A 20,063-nucleotide genomic window follows, 5' to 3' on the forward strand; every position below is an offset into this window, starting at 1 on the left:
GTCCTGGGCACGGGGATTCCAGTTGTCCTGTTCTTCATTTGTCCCTGCTCCAGCATGGACAGTGACCACTGACTGYAGTTCTTTCAGAGGCAAACTTGCTTCAGTGTGGTCTGTTCCTCATGTATTCCTCATGTGTGGAGCAGTCCCACTTTAACAGCTGTGGATTACTCCTTAAATCCCTATGTGAGGAGTTGCTGTACACTTCTCTCAGAAGGTTATYGTGGGCAATGATTTTTTTCCACTGTTGCTCCACTGGCACCTGGGCAGGCTGGAACCTGTTTTGACTRGCACACAGTAATTCTTGTGCATCCGGTTCCAAAGGGTCAGGAGCACTGTGTTCTATCCGTGGAAATGGGCTTTGCATTGGGCACGGCACCCAATGATCTGTCAGTACAGGCTACCTGACCAGGCACAGATGAATTTCTCCCACTTCCTCCTGCCAACTCATCATCCCCTCTGAGAGTTTATGTAGCTGCACACAGCCTGTGGACTGATTTACTGTACACGGGCTGGCATCGGAAGAAACATTGCTGAGTCAAGGAGTTACATCAGTGAACCTGAGAGTAGGATGAAGCCTGCTGAGTATAAGGAACTATTTTTCCAGCAGAATTTCATATTCTCTATTGCGCATACTTTTCATTCTAGTCAAGGAATTTTTCAAGACCTTACACATCCCTAAAAGAATATATTACTGTCACTGATTTTACAACAGTTATGAATTTTGCTCAGGGAAGACTCCATGACCCATTGGCCAGCTTCATGATGCACAGCTGCATCACCATCTTGGCTTATTTTCATCCAAAAAGTTTTGTGGAACGGAGAGGGGCAGACTATGAGCAAGTTAAAACTAATTCAGAAAAGGAAAGGGGGAATGGGGAAGAGGACAGGGGAAAAGGAAAAGGGGAAAAGGACAGGGGAAAAGGAAAGGAAATGGAAAAAATGGAAAAAAGGAAAAAAGGAAAAGGAAATTTCATTACTATTAAGCCAGTATTAACTTTTTGAAGAGCTGAGAAAGATACTGCCAGGAGGTATGAAACCCTGGTGAAGAGCCAGAAGACAGCAACCCAGCAACACAGTTAGCATCAAGGAACACRTGAAGCTGACAATTCCCACAGCAGTGTGATGACCAGCTGGAGAGCAGAATCTGTCCAGAAGTAGAGCTTTGCAGCATATTATCCATACCTGTCTCCTGCGAGCATTAATCCAGCAGTAAGTGCTGTTTGCTCAGGTGTGCCRGAAGGTGACTGAGCCCTGGCCTGAGGTTTGGATAACCAAACAGACCATGAGAAACCCTGGACATGTCACAAGCAACTCTGAACATTGCAAATAACAGAGGGAGAAGCTGACAGTAGTTATAGACAGCACTGTGAGCAGTGGCTAGACTTCATAGGTAGATAAGGGGGAGTTACACTCCAACTTCACAAAAAATTGGAAGGGAATAATTGTGACTCTTCAGGGAGTGGACACCTGCAAGGCAAGCAGCACTCAAGTAATTATATCAATAATACCATACATGGCCAAGGTGACTTAGGAAATAGAAGAAGAAATAGGTATTCGGGTACAGGGGCAGAAAACCTGGGACTAATAGGGAAAAGACAAGTAGGGACAAGTTGTTTCTTTGGGATACGAAGGACAGAGAAAGGGAGGAGTCTGGGTGGAAGAAGAATAGGCATGSAAAAAATCAAGAGAAAGTAAAATAAAAGGGATCAGTTGTATGTAAGCAAGCTGCTGGTCAGCATTTATCTGACTGAGCCTTGTACCCTATAGCTGCAGGACATCTAGTCTTTGCACTAAACCTTATTTCTACCAAATTTCTGCACAATCCTGGGGAGAGGTGTAGGGCAGAGTGGGAGAAAAGAGAGCACTGCAAACCACAGGAGTTGYGTACACACGCGTTTTCAGCAGTGAACTTCAGTCTTGATCTGTGGGAAAGAAGAGGAGGATTAGGTTATCTGTGCTCGTATTTATAGGAACACTGTTTGTGTGTATGTGGGAGACAAGCAGTGAGGACACCAATCCCTGCGCTGCGTGGCTGATGATGTCAGTGCTGCGTGTGGAGCTGCACCTTTGCAATGTGTACTCAGCTTGCGCTTTGGCTGGATTTGCAAAAAGGAACTGGCAGTCTGACATGGAAGACACTACCCAGGTCCTAGGCAGCACCAGATTTGTCTCCAGAAGAAGAAATCCACATCATCCCAGGATTCAGCTGCTCCTTAGCACTGTCTGCCCTCAAATTGTGTGTACATCCTGCTGGCRGGGCCTCAGTGCACACTAAAGGAAACCCAAATAAAAATGATCCTGAGAAAGTCACAGAAAGAAAATCCACTTCATCATCCTTCAAAATCAAGATGAACTTCATATAAATGAAAAATTAGGGATATGAAATTTGGGAATTTGTGAAGCTAGCATCATGGGTAATAAAGCTGAAATTAGGTCTTCAAACTGTTTTCCTGAGGCTGACAGAGGTTGGAGGAAATATTGCTAGTTCCAATATCAATGGGGGAACAGATCATTCAAAGTCAATTAGCAAAGCCAATATTTAAAATTATGACACTTCTTTCCTAATTGAAATTGGGATAAAGTGTTGGTTTTGTTGGTGTTTAAATTAATGGCTTGCATTAGTTCAGCTTCAGCCAGACTGAACACAGATGGTTCAGTTTTGAGATTTCCATGATGGGTAATATTCCACAGTCAATAAGGTGACTCAACTCTCCACAACCAGTAATGGACTTCAAGAAGCAACCCTGGGAAGTGAACAGAAAGCCTATTGATTTTCAGTAATGGATGTTCATCTTGCTCCTTTAGTGTTTTAGAGCTTCTTAGGCACCTCACTGAAGGCAGGAGGAGTTTTTTTCATTTGGATGAGCAGATTCTCAGGAATCAACAAGGGAAAAACTCCTAAWAATCAGCTTATCCTGGGCTGCTTGRTTCATCCATCATTCCCGATGGAAGTAAAACCCTGGTTATTCTACCTGATAGGTAAGGGGTCACATTTGGATCCCAAGTCACAGGAAAGGGATTTGAGTGCTGGTATGGATATAGAAATTGCTGTAGGGGGAAATCTGTAAACCCCTATTGTGCAGTTCTAGATAAATACCTTTGATCAGACTGAAATCCCAAGAATGCAATTAATTACTGACAAAGTTTTTATCCAAAAATAGAGTTACTTATTGAGCTAGTGCTTAACATTCATCTTTAGCTTCAAATTGATTCATTATTCAAATGAAAATAGCTTTTAAAAAACATTTAGAAAATGGATTAAAAACATAATGTCCGTAACAATCTCATATAATGGAATCTTGTGTGATATTTTAATGAAATAAATTATGCCACGGGCTCCACTTTCCCAACAAGCTCACCCTCATGAACACTTGCTCTTGAATGCTTACCACAATAGCTGGATGCAGTGAAGACATATTCCACCAGGAATAATTGTTGATCATGTRGTAGCTGGGTGACACACTCTCAAATTTCTCATTTTCATTTATATTCCACAAAGGCTTCAAAAGATAATTGACATTTGTGTTTCTTATGATCCAGGGTGGGCCATGATTTTCTAAAATGTATCCCTGTGGGTACACTGTGTCTCAGGCTATCAGGCCCTGGAGGAATGTTGTGTGGCAGCTGCTTTTGAAAAATYAGTCGTGTTTAGCTACATGAGGATCATTTTTTCTTAACATTGCTAAAAGAGCAATATCTCAGTGGATTTTGGTGAGACTTTTCACTCCCTAAACGCTGGAAAGTTTTTTGAAATCTTCCTCAAAATAAGATCTGCTGTTTCTGAAAATTCTCCCTCCAACATCTGCTGTGACAGACTTTTGGAGACAAAGAGCTGTTCAGTCAGCCTTAACATGTTTTGTAATACAAACAACTAYACCTGTGGCAATTTTTAAAAAAGTGTAAACAAAGGTTAGCACAAAATCAGGGTCTAAACGTGTGAACAGAAATCAAATAAGCAGTATTCAGAGGATGGGTCATTCACAGCAGTAAGAATTTACTTYGTATTCCAAACAATTTTCTTCCCACAAAATTATTTCTTATTATTAATAATGCGGCAGCTTCTACAAGTCTGATGTCAAAACAAGATTCAGTGGTGTTAGGCATCAAACAGAATTAAAGACTGTTACTGCCCCAAATACACTGTCAATTAACTAAAGACAATATTTATAAAAGCAAGATCAGAGCATAAAAAGATTTTAACTTTCACTGACACCTACACTCAGAACAGCAGAAGAAATATTTGGAAGATAAAAGCAAATCTGATAGTGCCAGGTAGTGTTGTATAAAATGTATGACTTGTCTAAACATGGCTCAGCATTTTATTGCCTGATACAGCAGGACTTTTTGTTCATATCAGGCTGAAGTTCGATGGTTTTCTCTTTCACTTTATCTTCATGCTCTTTTAAAATCCTGGGGGAAAGAAAGAATACTTGTGAGAAAAAGTCAATAAAACCCATAAGAGATCAAACAAAAAATATTTTCCGAAGACTACAAAATTKTCCAGAGATTTAACAGAGTATGATGGAATTTTGTGAACTAACAAACAAACAAAAAAGTACAATTATGGTGGCTCCAGCACACAACTGCTTTTGTTAATTTAGTTTAAAAATATAGTTAGTKTTGATTGTTAGCATTTATTGCATATTACACAGACACAAAACATTGACTGTCAATTGTTACATTCAAAACTGGAAAAAAAACCAAAACCAAATCAGACTAGACATTTATCAATTACTGACACTTTCACAAAATTTCACTGATTTCAGCAACAATATTAGAGATTTGACAGCTCATTACCAGTGTCTTCACCTCTGTAAGTAGTTCAGAGGGGCCATATTTTCCTCTACTTTTACCTCTAGGCTTTACATAACTTCAAAAATCCACTTCTTCCTGTCTCCCAGCCCCCAGGCAGACAGCAGAATGACAGACAGCTGTAATGAGCAGAGGGAAGAAAGAAGCATATCCAATGTCCTGCTGCAAGGAGGCAGCAGCATCCATTTTCAGTTCTACTTCTCCAAACCTTCAGGAAATTCTTGCAAGAACTATCACAATATCCAAGGCCCTCTGCTTTCCTAGCAACAATCCAGATGTTTCTGGATATATCCAGAGCTTCACCACCTTAACTCTTTATGAACCTGAGCAACTGCTCAGTCAGAACAACAGGGTCAGCCTACAGAGCAGTTTAAAAGYGACAGATACTTCATCACCCTGAGTTCCTATAAAACTAACTTAACAAAGAGAGTTCACAATCAGTGACAGGGCAGTCAGGCACATAAAAAAACTCGTTGACTGTGTTTTCTTCTTACCTAGCTAAGTGAAGCACGGACTTTTCCACATTGTAACCAGAATATGCGCTGCATTCATAGAAAATTATATTGTAATCCTACAATCAAACAAAAAGATAATTTCAATTATTTTTGCACAATATCTCACTCCAGGATTAAAAAGAACTACACAGATATACTGAAATGTGAAAATAAAGGAGAAATAGATCATCTTAGGATTTAATTCTAGAGCTAACAGTAAAAAGTAACAACAGAAGCCCAAGTGTKCCTCACAAACAACGACTACATGCTTCTAGATATTCATTCTGTAGAGTGACTTTTGATGTAAGAACTCAAAAGCAAACACATCTGGTAAGGTACTGAAGTCTTGTGACCTTTCCTTGTGATGATCAGGCAATTCCCACATCACTGAATGCTGGACAAAGCAGGTGAAAAAAATCCAGTAACTCTTCTTTCATCTTTTTGTACTTGTGAATTTTTTCTGCACCTTCTTCTGCAGTCAGCCAGCATCCTTGTTTTTGTACACCCCTGGGAGCTTGTAATTAGGAACAGCGGGTAAATGATCAAGTCTTGGGAGATATTCTCAGCACTGCAGCTGAAGTCTTATCACCATAAATGCAATGCAAGAGATCATCTGCACCCTGACCTGGCAGTTCTGATGGCAGAGAAGTTTGAAAGGGAATGACAGGTTATCCCTCAAAATAGACATCTGTCTACTTTCACAGCCTACTACATTGAAGGTCACCTACACTGCCCCTGTGGTATTACTACATGTTCTTTTACCCATCCAGATTTCAAGTTTCCATTTGCTTTCCACTTTTCTGTGTGTCTTATTGCAATTTATAGCAGTAGCTTAATATTCAAGTAAGTCAGTCAGTACCTTGGGAAATTACAGTCACATCTGCATATTTTAATTTGTTAGCCATTAACTGTGGTTACTGCATTTCTACTTATTTAACCACCCTTCAGAAGACACTTATAATTCAGTTTTCAAAAATTCCCATTAAAATGACCAGATATTTCAGTTTTGGCTTGGGGTTTTTGCCTATATACCACTCTTCCAGAACTGTGCAACTTTTGGAAATCTTTATCATCTTCATGTCATTTCAGAGACAAAAAGTGGGGAAAATAATTTCCCAAATACAGTGGTTTATTTTAGCAGCTCTAAAAAAGTGCTTCRGTGTTATCCAGTGTCAGTTTTGAATATGTTGTCAATGGTTATATTGTTTGTTCTAATGAAAAACAGGATTGAACAACTTGCAATAATTTCTGGATGACCAGATAAGCACAGCAGAGCAGAGAAGGAAGAAATCAGCCACTGGTAGTGTTGAATACATATTTTATTGAGTTTGTTGTTTTGTTTTTTTACATATATAACATTTACAGCAATGCAACCCTATGATTCTCTTGCTTCTCTTAGAAAAGTTTTAAGCTAAAATTTGACTGGGTCGAATTTCTTGTTAGCTATACAAACAGAAGATTGAAATATAAATTACACTCTCTTTTTCTATTCAGCTGATTAGAATGCTAATAGAAAACTTACTGTGGCCTGCTTACAGGATTTTATGTCAGTCAAGCTGAGAGTGATGCTGCTCCAACATCTTCCCTACATACAGCAGAATGCCACCAGAGGAGAACTGTCAGTGATAACATCATTTATGCTAGCATGAACCTGAATGGATTTTTCAACAAATTGCTTGGGTGGAAGATAACAATTCAAACTCAATTGATAACAAGTGCTTAATTCTCTCAGTCTGGCAAAAAAAGGCTTTTCTCTGAAAGGGGAGACAGTCTGGAAATACAGAGTGCCACTTCTTTGATTCAAAGAGGAAACTTTAATTGATAGCAGAACACAAGGAACACAAAGCAGGAGCAAGCAGGACACATGTAATTATTAAGCTAGGAAATGCCATCCATCTCCATCCAGGAATTAGCTATTGAACCTTGGAGACCACTGGCAATTACTTAATTTTAAAAACTTACCTACAAATCAGCAGACATCTAAAGAATAGGGAGGAAAATGAATTATTACCAGAGGGGGCTGGACAATTTCTGTCCTGTAAAGTAACATCACTCTGAGAATAGCTCCCTCATTAGCAGTATTTGTGCAAGAATGGCACTGACAGGTTGACAAAGGAGAGACTGCATGAATACACAGAAACACTCCTCATTCCATGAAGCATATATACTCTGCAAAGCCAAGGCAGATAAGGCATTATTATGTTATTTTATAGCTGAGGAACARTGATAGAGAAGCATCTATTGAACCATTTATCACCATTCAGGAACTATGTGCAAGTCCAAAATAAAATCATGCTGGGTATGAGCACGCCTGAGCAGCAMCTTTATCATAAGGCATTTTATGTAAATAATTGGCAGTGGTTACACGAATCCACCCAAACAGAACATTGGCTGTTCCTGGATGTCACAATATGATCTGAGTACTCTCTTTTGCTGTGCTTATATGCACTCTTGATCACTGGATCAAGCTAAGCTAAACAGAAATTTGTTAAATTCAGTTTTCCTTCTGGATCCTCTGCTAAAACAGTCCAAAGACCTTCCACAATCCCCGTGCTCATTGCATTCCCTCTTTCCTGGGGTATAACAAACACTGAAACTACCAGTCTTCTCAAATGACAACGACTCCCTTCAGGCTGCCATTACTCCTTTTAAAAATTAACTCTGCTGCCTGCTTTGCAAAGAATTTATGTGCATGATACTGGAAGCCTGTGGGTTTCTGGCCAAATCTGCAGTACAGTACAGTACTTGTAAGAGGTGGGATTGAAGCAAAGCAAGGTTGGAATGGAATGGATTCAAGCTGGATTGGAATGCTCTCTGAAAGTACACATCCCCTTCTGATTATAAAAAAAGCTGGGTAAAACAAAGCCAATTCTGTGAGATATTGAAACAATCCTTAAAACTGTTTGACTTCAGGGCCAAAAGGCTAAACTGATCCTTAGTCTGCACGAGAAGAGCTTGTTTTCACCAAACTAATACGTACTTGTATCAGCCCAGCATCCAGTCCTGCGTGTTTGGGACCACTCGTGGGTAATTCATGGGTTATTCACAAAATAAGTAACTCAACTGCACTCACTAACAGAGACAGTGGTATGTGGTTTCACAGGAGTTACATGRCCATTTAGCAAGAATTAATATTTCATTAAAATTCATGGTTATTTTTAGCTCAGCAAGCAAATTATTGTAATTTAATTATATCTATGCTGTTTTTCAACTAATCCATTGCTATTAATTAATTCCTTCTCTTAACTACCTCAGGCAGCACATTCAAACACTCAAATGAGTCATTCAGATCCATTCATTTGATTGTAACCATCTTATTTGACAACTTTTTGTTTTACTTATGCAAAACATTTTATTTTCTTGCATGACATGTTAGAATTAATAGGCTGGTGGGCTGTGAGCTCTATATACTAGAATGATTCATCTTTGTTTTACTAGAACAGTTTTTTTGGAGTGAGATGACATGCATGACACCTACTCTCTGTCCATTTAGCATTTATGTGTCACTTGTTTTTTTACAGAAGGATTCCATGTTACACCCTGGAGTCCACTGTAACCTCCAGGGTCTCAAAGTTAYCTGCATTTCCATGCACACAAGAAAATAAAGCTGATTTCCTAAAGGAAGAACCTTTGGGGGATAAAGTTCAAGACTTACAAGCCTCTCCAACAAAAACCAAATAATGGACATATATCTGAATAGGGAGGTATAATTTCAAAAGGCTATGTGAATTATCAAAATGAGATGAAAGGAGATAAGGCCCAATTCTTTCAGTTACACAGAGGTGCCTTCCTAGAAGAACAATTCAGTTGAACTTCAAATTYTGAAAACACCATTTCTGTTACTGGCAGTAAATCTATTTTCAAAGCAGAAACAGGTAAATATGTGAAATTCAGCRCATTGTTTAATTTAGATGTATTCCTACCAATTCACTGAATTTTTCAGCAATATTGTGATGATGATTTCCAAATMAATGAATATTTTACAGGCATTCGTGTTCAAACTATAAGCACTGTAGAGAGGGATTCAAAAGAAAAATTGATGGGCATGGTACACAGGCATATAAACAAGTATCTGGTATTTGCAGTCCCTGGAATGCTTAAATTATGTCCATGGATCACCAGTGCTTTGGTAGACACAGACTGTTAACTACTTATTTTATCTCCTTGATGGAAAGTTACTAAAAGTAAACATGTTTTCTACTCCTACCACAGGAGTAACAGATGGTCTTCTGTGGTTTTACAGGAGGTAGGAGGGAGAAAAGGTCCCCAGATTGTGTTAAGAATTCTTCCACGGAGAAAAGGGAGGAAAAAAGAGAAAGGCAAAAGCAGCAAGGAAAAATACAGATAAAAAGAGAGAACAAATAGAGATAGAGGAAACACTGTGAGAGTGAATTCTTAGATATTTTTCTTTTCCACTCACTTTTTGGTTTGGTTTAGGGTTTTCTTTGTTTGGTTTGGTTTTAGGGTGTACTCTTTATCCAGGCGGTGTTATAAGTACTATAATTATCAGCAGTTACATCACTGGAAGCTGAACTGACGAGTGCGATGGGGTTCCTAAACCTTAAATATACCTGTCTGACTAACATTAATGCGTGTTTCTATGAATTTAGACACTGAGATTCCATTTTAAAGCCTTCACCTTCAAGCTGTGTAAGAGGTTTCCTCAGTACAGTACCTTGGCAAGATGGTCTCCCATTCCCAAGGGGACCTCACGCTCCTTTTCGTTATCGGTTTTATTGCCCAGCAAAAGAACAGGAACATTTTCCCCGGTCGCCTCCTGCAGAATAAACAGCAAAYACCAGCTGAGGCACTGAATTCAAAGATCAGAGATGAAGAGGATAAAAGCTAACAAATGTCACCATATAACGAGACATTTAAGACTTCACACAAACCAGGTATGTGCCGCTTTGCTTACAAACATGTCAGGAATTAAAGTTGGTAAAAGACATGAAAAAGACAGAATGCTAAGATGACATTAACGAGGCAATTTTTTAATAACAACGTAGAAGCTAATTAGACTGTATTAAAATAGGAGAGAGAAAACCACCATGCTACACACAGGCTCAGATATTATGTGTTTACAGCCACTGCTTTTCTAATTACTTCACCAGGAAAAATAATGGCAGCACCTGGGTACTATTATGCCAAATTAATTACATGAAATAATGAAGAAATACGCAGAATAGGCCCCCCAAAATACACAGAATAGACAGAAATCAAAATTTGTTCTGAAAAGGGTTATAATTATTACTGTGAGTGCTTTCATTAGGTGGGCTGAATGTGAYAGCAGTAAATGGACTTGGCTGTATGTTCAACTTAGCAACAGTTTGCAACAAACAAAATTTAGTTAGTAAAGACAAGTGAACTATTACAGCTTGGAAAAAGATTTTGGCCACAATATTCTATKTTTTCTGAATCAAAATCTGCAATACTCCTCTAGCTTTTACCATACTGAATTAAAACATGCCTCTGGTTTATTAAGATCATATAATTAGCAMGGACCTGTTCCTCCCAAATGCATGCCAATATCACTTCAGTAAGACTACTCATATGTGAAGTAACTGCCTTTCTGGAGACATTGAAATGATTGAGTATTAATAAGAACTCACAAAGCCATCTCCTGGCTATTATGGAAAACAGTGTATTACATTAGAGCATGTGCCCAATAAAAACCATACAAAATGATCTTTGCGCATCAATTTGTCCCTCACTTTTCCAGTGAGCAAACATGAAGTCACACTTCGTTCTTGATACAAGTCAGCCCTTTATGGCAGCTGTCTCAGTTTTATTTTTTGCTCTTTGTTCTGGCCACAAGCAAATTCTATTGCTTGCACTCTTAATGTTTTAATTTTTAATTAACTGATGTCACTCAGTGACATGGGCTATGATTTTCTTTCCAAGTGGTTGAAAGGATGATCCCCAGGAAACTGAACTGTCTGTCATAAAGCAGTTTCACAGCACTAATGTAGATTACATAGTTTTAAGTTTATGGCTTATGATCCCAATATAGTTAATTTCCCACAAGCCACACACTTGGTTATCAAACTGCTAGAGATGATCAGTGACCATCAGATCACCATCACTGATCCAAAGCACTTCTCAGTGCCAGCAGGGACCCAGTGGGGGTCATCAGCTAAGCTACCTTCATGAGAAATCACAGGACTCCATGCTGAGATTTTCCCAACATGCATTTGAAGTCCTCAAAACCCTGGAACTACGATTTTTTTTCACAGACACAGAGATCAGAAACAACTTTACCAGTAACAGTGCAGACCAAACTCACTAGTAAAAACATAATTGTGACAACACAAGAAATATGCTGCTCTCTATGTTTTACTCTGCTAACAGCCCTTGTTGAGAAGAAGGCAGAGAATGACACCAGGGTTTACATTTAAAGCTATGTCCGGTTACCTCAATGCTTATCAGCCACTGCTTGATAGCTGTGAACGTGTCTTTTGCTGTTATGTCATACATCACAATGACACCATCAGCTTTTCGGAAAAACTGCTTCGTAATGCTTCGGTACCTACAAGGAAGAACCTGGTTACAGCTCTCTTCAACACAGGCAACAATCAGACGAGTTAAAATTTGTGGAAATTCCTCCATGCACAGGTAAATAAATTCTTTGAAAAAAAGAAAAAAAAACCCAGAAGATTGAAAAAAGAGGATTTTTTTTAAAGGAAGTGTTTGGAAAAGTTCCCTCTGCCTTCTTTAATTGAATCTGGGTTAGGCTGGATAATTGGCTGCATATCTCACCTTCTCCCACCTCTTTCATTTTAAGCTTGGAGCAGAAATTTCACTCTCACTAAGTGCTCTTCTAAGGCTAGCTAGGTTTTTGGAGACTTTTTTCCCCAAGCTTCTTGGAGACATTTCTTCCCAAGGTTCTTGTAGAATACTTAGATTGTCATCTTTGCTTTTAGTAATAGAAAATTACACAACAGGTCAGGAGATGGGGAAGGAAATTACCACTGAAAGCTTACAAAAACCTGGAGTTCTACTACCATGGWATTGTTCTGGTAAAAAACCAAACCCATCTTTTTTTATCTCTTAAGGCATTTTCTGCTAGATAAATAATTCCAGGTGCATTTTAAAATCAGTCTTCCTCCCAAAGAAATAGTGATACTAAATTTTTAACTAAGAATCTCAATTAAGAGCTTAATTAAGAATCTCTTTTACAGACTGGCAGTTATTCAATGAATTTAGCAGCAAAATCAGCATGTTAGTGCTGCAAGGGAATGAGCTAAACTGTGAATCCACTGTCTCTATCGGGAATGCTCCTGTATTTGCTTCTCTCCCGAGAAACAGGATTAGGTCCATGCTTAATAATCTTCAAACAGATGATTCAAGGAAGCAAAACCTTAAAATGTTTTGACTGGCATGGAGTTAAATTTCATCATACTGTCTTTATTTCAAGCAGTGAGTTTTGTCATTCTCTCCTCCATCCCAGTGGATGGGAGAGTGAAGGAGCAACTACCCAGCTTGGCAGACTGCCACAACAGAACATTTCTCACCTTTCCTGGCCAGCAGTGTCCCAGAGCTGCAGTGCTACCTGGGTGTGATCTACTGTGACAGTTCTCACCTTGTAATCCACACCTGCAACAAAAATGCAAGGGAAGTTGGCTCTTTACAGGCTGTTTGAGCTTTGATAACTGGATCCAGCAAATAACAACAATCCCAAAAAAGTAACAAGACAGGCACTACATTAAAATTATTAAAAATTATTAGAGTCTCCAGCTATCTGAGAACAAGAGCTTTTATTTGCTGGAAGTTCTCCAGCAATAAAATACTGAATGGTAATAGAGTAGTTCAGTTTTGTAAAATATGCAAGATCACTTTCCAAATCAGGAAACATGATTTATGAGTCCATTTGGCGGTCCATAGCAGTCTAAGGCATTTAGCCTGGAATTCACTGCATAACTTGAGTTGTATGAAATGTGTTAGTTTGGTCAGAGCTAACCACATAGGTACCTTCTACAGTAAGTGGAAAAACACAAGGCATGGCACAGGGAACAGTGGAACCTGAGATACATGCTGAAGGTAGACGGGATGAACATGTGGAGAACCCATTCCCCTATTCAGAACATAGAAGATGAGCTCACTTCACTTAAGTTAGTTGAGATAAAAATTCATTTATTTAAACTTTTAAATTAATCCTCTACCAATTTCTCTAACCYGTGAAGATGTAAGTATCTTCTGGATATTTATAACAATAATTAAAGTCTTAAATATTAATCAGTCACTATCTCCTACTAATGACAACCTGCATTACTTGTATCACATTGTACTATATCATAAAATTCCAGAATCACTGAATAATTCAGGTTAGAAGGAATCTCAGTAAGTCAGCAACAATACCTTTGGGGCCTTTTCCCACAACAATACAATTTTACCAGCGGCATTAATGAAGAAGCATCTATGCCTGCATTCAACAAACAATTAAAAAATCTGAATGGAGAATATATCCACGGCTTATATCTATCTCCAGGGAAGAAATCTGCTCTATTCTGTAGAAATTCACTGAGAACACTCTTCTTCATATTGTTCACTTGACTTTTCCGTTGTCTGCACCTTGCCAGCTACAGCCCACAACTGTGAAACTCATCGATGTGAACACTAAATCAAATCTATGACAGGTGCTCTCTTGCCATTTGCTTTGCAAGAACCTTGGATGACCAACCAAAGGATGAAAAAGGTCAGACTCATTCCTCATTCCTTACACACTGTGTAAGACCTCAKAGTCTAGAGAAATGTATCAGCCAATTACAGGACAACATGGACAGGACACAGCATTTCGGTCTAGAGGACACATCTACAGACAACTGCAAATAGGTGTCCAAGCTCCCATTTCAGCTAATGAAGATGTACTCAATGAAAAACCAGGAGTCTCAGAAATTACTATGCTCACTTTGAAGTAGGAAAGCTTTATTTCATATATGCTGCAAAATATAAGCTAAGCATAAAGAATCTGGAGACTTAACCCAGCTCTATTGCAATAAACTACACTTCGGTTTTTGCACCTTGATTTTGTGCCTGACTTTTGAAAGCTGGGTCTGCAACTTCACGCAAAGTAAGAATAGCACAGGCTTTCAAAACTTTGGCTTTGAAAACACTGGTCTGACTTTTTTTTTGGTGATTAGTATAATGCTAAATCTTCAGATAGGTAATTCAGATATTCTGCTTTCTCTTTAAAACAAAATCAGATTACTCAGAGGAATAGAGATGATGCATGAAGGCAGAACGGTTAGCACAGTCCAGTCCAGAGGACAGCATGTCTGTTTCAGAACTGTGAGATCTACAAGGAAATTCTAACTTTACTGAAATTAGTAGGATTTTTCTGATTTATTTCAATGCTGCCAGGATTTCAGTACAGAATCTCTGAAATCTCTCCATCAATTATATGCTTCCCAGTTTAGGAGAACTCACTTTGCATGTCCTACTTTTACAGCGTCTGTATGCTTATGGTTTATAATACAGGGCCTGATCTCAACAGAAACTGTTAAGTACTGTCAGAAAAAATAATAATAGTTACATAGTTTTTAAACTTACCTATAGTGGCAGCTGTGCCTGGGAAAAAACAATCTTCACAAAATCTTCTTAAGAATGAAGTCTTTCCAACGCTCGAATTGCCCACAAAAATGATCTTGAATAAGCGCTCTGGGACAGAGTTTATTCTCTCCTCCTTCAAGTAAGAGCAAAAATTAGCCTCCAACTGTTCTATAAATCCTGTTGCCTCTCCAGTTAAAGGCTGATATGGGRAAAAGAATAGATTTTTATCCTATCATATTCTTCATTACTCATGAAGCAATATTCTGTTTCTCAAAATAACTCAGCATTTCAGATGTTTGCCATGCATCATTCCAGATCATCTGAAGTGCAGTGATTTGCACTGAGCTCTGGAAGTATACTGAATATGAACCTTTACATGAATCTGCCAAAATAAAACAGTTTATGTTCATGGCCACAAATCAAAATCTATAAAGCTTCACACAGCTTTGCTCAGTAGCTTCATCCTATTCCAATGACACAGAGGAAGCACAATATCTTCTTCTAGATAACAGAAGCAAAGTCATAATTTTTTGGCTTATGCCACCAGATTCTCCTCTCTGCTACTACCATAGAGCCAAGAACTTCCATCCAATTACTGCATATCTACATTTGTTTAAGACTACAGGCAGAAACATGGAGGAAAGACAGAGAGAGAATTAGACCAGTTAATCAGGCTGTAAACATTCAGCTATRTTTCTGTCATTTCGCTTTTTAAGCAGAAGGAACAACGATTTGTTCTGCTTATCCAGGTCCTGTTTACTGCAGGCTAAGCTAAGTGGATGCTGGAGAGAATATTTATATCCTCTGTCAAGTAGGTCATCATTCTTTTGTATGTAGATCAGGAGTTGCTTAGGAAAGCACTCAGCTGGTTTGCAGGGAGTRCCCTAGCTGGTTCCTTCTACTTTGAGTAAAGGTGAAGGAAGAAGGAGATAGAAAGTTCGTTTTCAACGCTGGAGAAAGGTAGCAAGATTGTGGATGGTCCTGACTTTAGTTTGTAGAGGTGTGGGCTGCGAGGAGGGAGAGGAGAGAAAGGGAGAGGAGGGAGGGAAAGGCCTTCTGCCAGTCATTTGATGTGCAGAATCCATGAGACTGCTGCCTTCATGGAGACATCAGAACTGAATTCACTGCCCCACAGCCCTTTGAATGAGACATTGAAGTCCACACTTGGAAGTGTKTTCTACAAATATGCTGAAGTCTTAGAGAAAGAAGAAGAAATAAAGAGCTGCTCTTGATGGGGAAAAAATCAAACAACAAAGCCTCGAGCTGCTGTCTTCCTCAGTGTGAAAAATAAAATCATTCACTGCTGCAAGTTTCGGGGACAAAAATACATGCCTCTTTCACAAGCTGGGATTATAGCCCATCACAATTATAGAGAGGTTTCTTATTCTCCTTTTCTATTAAAATCCCAAACCCCACAGCAACTATAGGCTACAGTAATACACAGACATTTATACAAAGCACATTCTCAGTCCTGCTGAAAACCATTCCCAGCTTATTAGTCTGTGTGCTCTGGGAAATAAAACAAGTTAACATACAATCATCAGCTTGGCAGTATTATCACAATGCTTCTGAGAACCATAACCAAATATATGGACTACATGACCTGAAATACTTTGTCCCTGGTGGTCACACACACTCCAACAGCACTAAGACTCAAAGACCCCAGAGGCCTTCAGTTCAACTCCAAAAAAAAATAAGAAGTCATTTTTCAYTGACATATATCAACTCCACTCATGAAAATAACCTTAACAGTCAAACTGGGTTATAAATTTGCATGTGAACACTGTGCTAAGGGGTAAGCTACTCCGTASTCTGCTTCAACAATTGCTGATGGGAAAATGGAATAGCAGTAGGATGTAAATTTATTTTAGTTTACAATGMAGTCTGATAAAGTCTTCCCTAGATGTGTCTTTTGAGTGGTCTTTATATAAACATTAGACAGGTAAAGTAACACACCTAGCTTCTGTACAATTTAACACAAATGTGGGAGGTATAAACACAGTGGTTCATATTCCATATTGAAAKATCAGAGGAGAGAGGAAGTCACTCTCAGGCAGAAGTTTTGGACAGAAAATTTCTCTGTAATTTCCATTATGGTTCCTTCAGGTGTTTTTCCAGTGACATTTCTGGTAATGCTAACTACAGCTTCATCTTGATGGTCACTCAGGAAAATGCTCTGCCTGACTTGTCAACTCCCAGATAAAACAGCAGTTGCTTGGCCTCATGTACTGCTGCCAGGGTTGGCTCCACTCACCTGTGAGATGCAGTAGGTATGAAYAGGATTAACAGCTGAATTACTGTGAATATATGGTTATTAGCAAGGCTTAATGCCAGCAGCCAGGAGCCTGAGTTCCACAGAGTATGCAATAAGATCATGGAAAGCAACAATACAAAGCCATTGTAGACTAGTTAAAATAAGAAACAAGATCCAGTTCCTACCCAGCTGAGAGGAGGTGCTTTCAAGGGTCACAACTAGTGAAATAGAGCAGGAAAGACAGGCTTGTCCTAGCTGGATAGCAGGAGCCACCTGGCTTTTGCCATCCTGAAGTCCAATGATGCCATACTGTGCTACAAAGTAAGTCATACAACAAGCAAAAAGCATTCATTGAATTAAATAATTTCAAAAGATGAAGCTCCTTTCTGCACCCTCGACATTTTATTAAAAGGTACCACTTAAAAATTGTTATGTAACCATGGCATAATTCTATCATAATTTTTAAGATATGCTTGCTTCTTCTCAAAGAACCATATAATTATGACCAAGCAAACTGATTTTTCCTATACTTTAATCTTTTTAATATGTGCTTCAAGAATCTAAAAATGAGTAATACTTAACAATGATTCTAAAATTAGAAAACAAGCACAGCTAGCTCTGAAGCAATAGCAGTTCTAAAAGAACTTTAGACTCAAAAGAAATGTACCTTCCAGCATATTGTTTTAAGGATTATTACTCAATGGTGAATTCATTGCTAGCATGCATATACAAGTTAGAGCTGAAAAAAAAATAGGAGTTCAATTTGCTAAATAAAACTCTTCTCAAAAATAATTAAAACGTAATGACATTCCTCTCATTATTTCTCAGATAATGTAACAGCTACCAAAAGTATGACTCAAAATATGACTCAAAAGTATCAGAGTATGAGAAATATCACTTTGTGGTGGGAAAARAAMCMAMCMAAWTTWAAAAAAAAAATACTTGCTTCCTTTTTAAGACAATTTCTACCTTTCAGTGGATCTTCTTGTGTCATCTATTACAAGGCTTAACTTCACTTTCTCTAGACAGCCCTTCAAATCTAAGTCAATGCACACATTGTCCACAGCTATCACTCATTCAGGTTGAGTTTCCCTTCTTTGCACCTTCAGCACTTATCTGCAGTATATTTTAATCCCCAACTTCATGTGATGGTTAAATTTGTCATGCTTCAACATAAAGACAGAAAATGAAATAATTTCAGATTCTAGCAATAATGCATTAACCTTTGACATCACTTCATATCATCAAAGGTCCTTCAGAACAGAAGAGAACAGAACAGAACAGAAGAGAACAGAACAGGACAGCTCCAGTTAGATGGGACCTACAGCCACCTAGTCCAACTGCCTGACCACATTAGGGCTRACCAAAAGTTAAGGCATGGTATGAAGGGCATTTTCAAGAAGTCTCTTGAATAGTGACAGACTTGTGGCATGGGCCACCTCCCTAGAAAGCCTGTTCCAGTGTCYGACCACCCTCTCAGTAAAGAAATGCTTCCTGATGTCAAGTCTGAGCCTCCTCTGAGGCATCTTTGAACCATTCCCACACATCTTATCACTGGGATCCAGGCAGAAGCRATCAGCGCTTCCCTCTCTCCCCTCCCCCTCTTCAGGGAACTGCAGAGAACAAGGGAGTCACCCCTCAATCTCTGTTTTTCCAAACAAGACAAACCCAGTGCCCTCAGCCACTCCTCAGAAGATATGCATTCCAGCCCTTCCATCAGCTTTGTTGCCCTCCTCTGGATGCACTCAAGGACCTTCACATTCTCCTTAAATCATAGGGTCCAGTACTTCCYCCTACACTCAAGGTGAGGTCTCCTAATGTCTTACATTTGACAATGTTTCCTTCCCTATAGGCTGCTCTCTAGAAGATGATGGTGCGTGTTCCATTGATTGCTCTCTGGTTTCGTTATTCATTTCCATCTCAGAGGTATTTTCATCTTCTCCAGACCATCTGCTCAGCTGCTTATCAACCAGCCTGTCAAGAAGCTGGGGCAGGTGATCTTCTTCAATTGATATTATTCTTTGGAGACGTGATGTTTTGGGCATTCCCGCAGTGACTCTGGCATCAGGCTCTTCAGAGAGAATTCCATTCAGTCCAGCAGAATTCCTCCTCTTTGAGTTACTGAAAACATCATCTTCTTCAAATGAATGGCTAAACAGTGAAAAAAGAAATGTCATCACTGAAATATATTGGACCTACTATCTCATTCTAATGTAACTGAATTTAACCTCCCATGTTTTTGACCAGTCATAGCAGGAAGAGTAGAGTCATTCCAGTGACTACTGAAAAGTCAGCTCACCATACCACATATATACATATAGCTTGCTTGATAATTATAAGCATTGTGAGGAAAGCTAATAATTTATAAGAGAAACCTGAACCAGAATGGAAAACATTAGATTAATCTCAATCCTAACCTCATAGAAGAGCTCAAGTAACTTTTTCCACTGCGATTTTTTCCTTTCCCACCTCCTACTCCCATTCTGGATGAATAAAAGATCCCCCCATCCAGATCCTTTCTATGCATAATCTAATTCTCTCTTTAGTAGGTAGGAGGGACATGGGTTTGTTAAATATGGACCAAAAAAAGTTTAAGTGGAGATTTGACATTGCACCACACTAACACAGGGTAATGGGCAAGTTTTTGCGTCTCCCAGCATATACACATCCAAAATGAGRAAATCTCTTGCCTTTGCAGACAGGAAGGATTCCACATCTTCTTTCTATACAAGGAACACAGGCAACACAGGGAACACATGAAAAACAGTTTTTACCTGTTAGGTAGCACCTTGCCCTCTATGTATTTCCCAATTATAGACCCCGCTCTTGGCTTCCAGCTGCCTTTTGGAACAGTTGTTTTGCATTTCTGCAGAAATATAGAATATTTCTTATTAATTTACTCCTGTTGTTCATTATGGGTAACTGCCCTGATTCCTAATACTTAAATTACACAATGT

At 38.9% G+C, this 20,063-nt stretch overlaps 1 protein-coding gene across 2 annotated transcripts in view; it reads right to left on the reverse strand.

Annotated features, from left to right (window-relative positions):
- Positions 1-3,263: 3,263 nt before the first annotated feature.
- CRACR2A (calcium release activated channel regulator 2A) overlaps positions 3,264-20,063 on the reverse strand; it is a 52,407-nt gene continuing 35,607 nt past the window's right edge. Inside the window, exons 11-18 of one of the 2 annotated variants that reach the window (XM_057375822.1) lie at positions 19,881-19,972; positions 18,933-19,257; positions 14,853-14,985; positions 12,818-12,899; positions 11,718-11,832; positions 9,982-10,083; positions 5,307-5,383; positions 3,264-4,410 (exon numbers count right to left, since the gene is read on the reverse strand). In XM_057375822.1, the coding sequence (XP_057231805.1) occupies positions 4,320-4,410; positions 5,307-5,383; positions 9,982-10,083; positions 11,718-11,832; positions 12,818-12,899; positions 14,853-14,985; positions 18,933-19,257; positions 19,881-19,972 (1,017 nt within the window). In that variant the 3' untranslated portion in view covers positions 3,264-4,319. Of the gene's footprint in view, positions 4,411-4,784; positions 4,932-5,306; positions 5,384-9,981; positions 10,084-11,717; positions 11,833-12,817; positions 12,900-14,852; positions 14,986-18,932; positions 19,258-19,880; positions 19,973-20,063 lie in introns of those variants that run through there. The other variant, XM_057375823.1, reaches the window with a different exon arrangement.

Source organism: Malurus melanocephalus, unplaced genomic scaffold (genome assembly GCF_030028575.1).
Source record: "Malurus melanocephalus ecotype Western Australia unplaced genomic scaffold, MMel_1.1 scaffold_259, whole genome shotgun sequence".
Taxonomy (NCBI): domain Eukaryota; kingdom Metazoa; phylum Chordata; class Aves; order Passeriformes; family Maluridae; genus Malurus; species Malurus melanocephalus.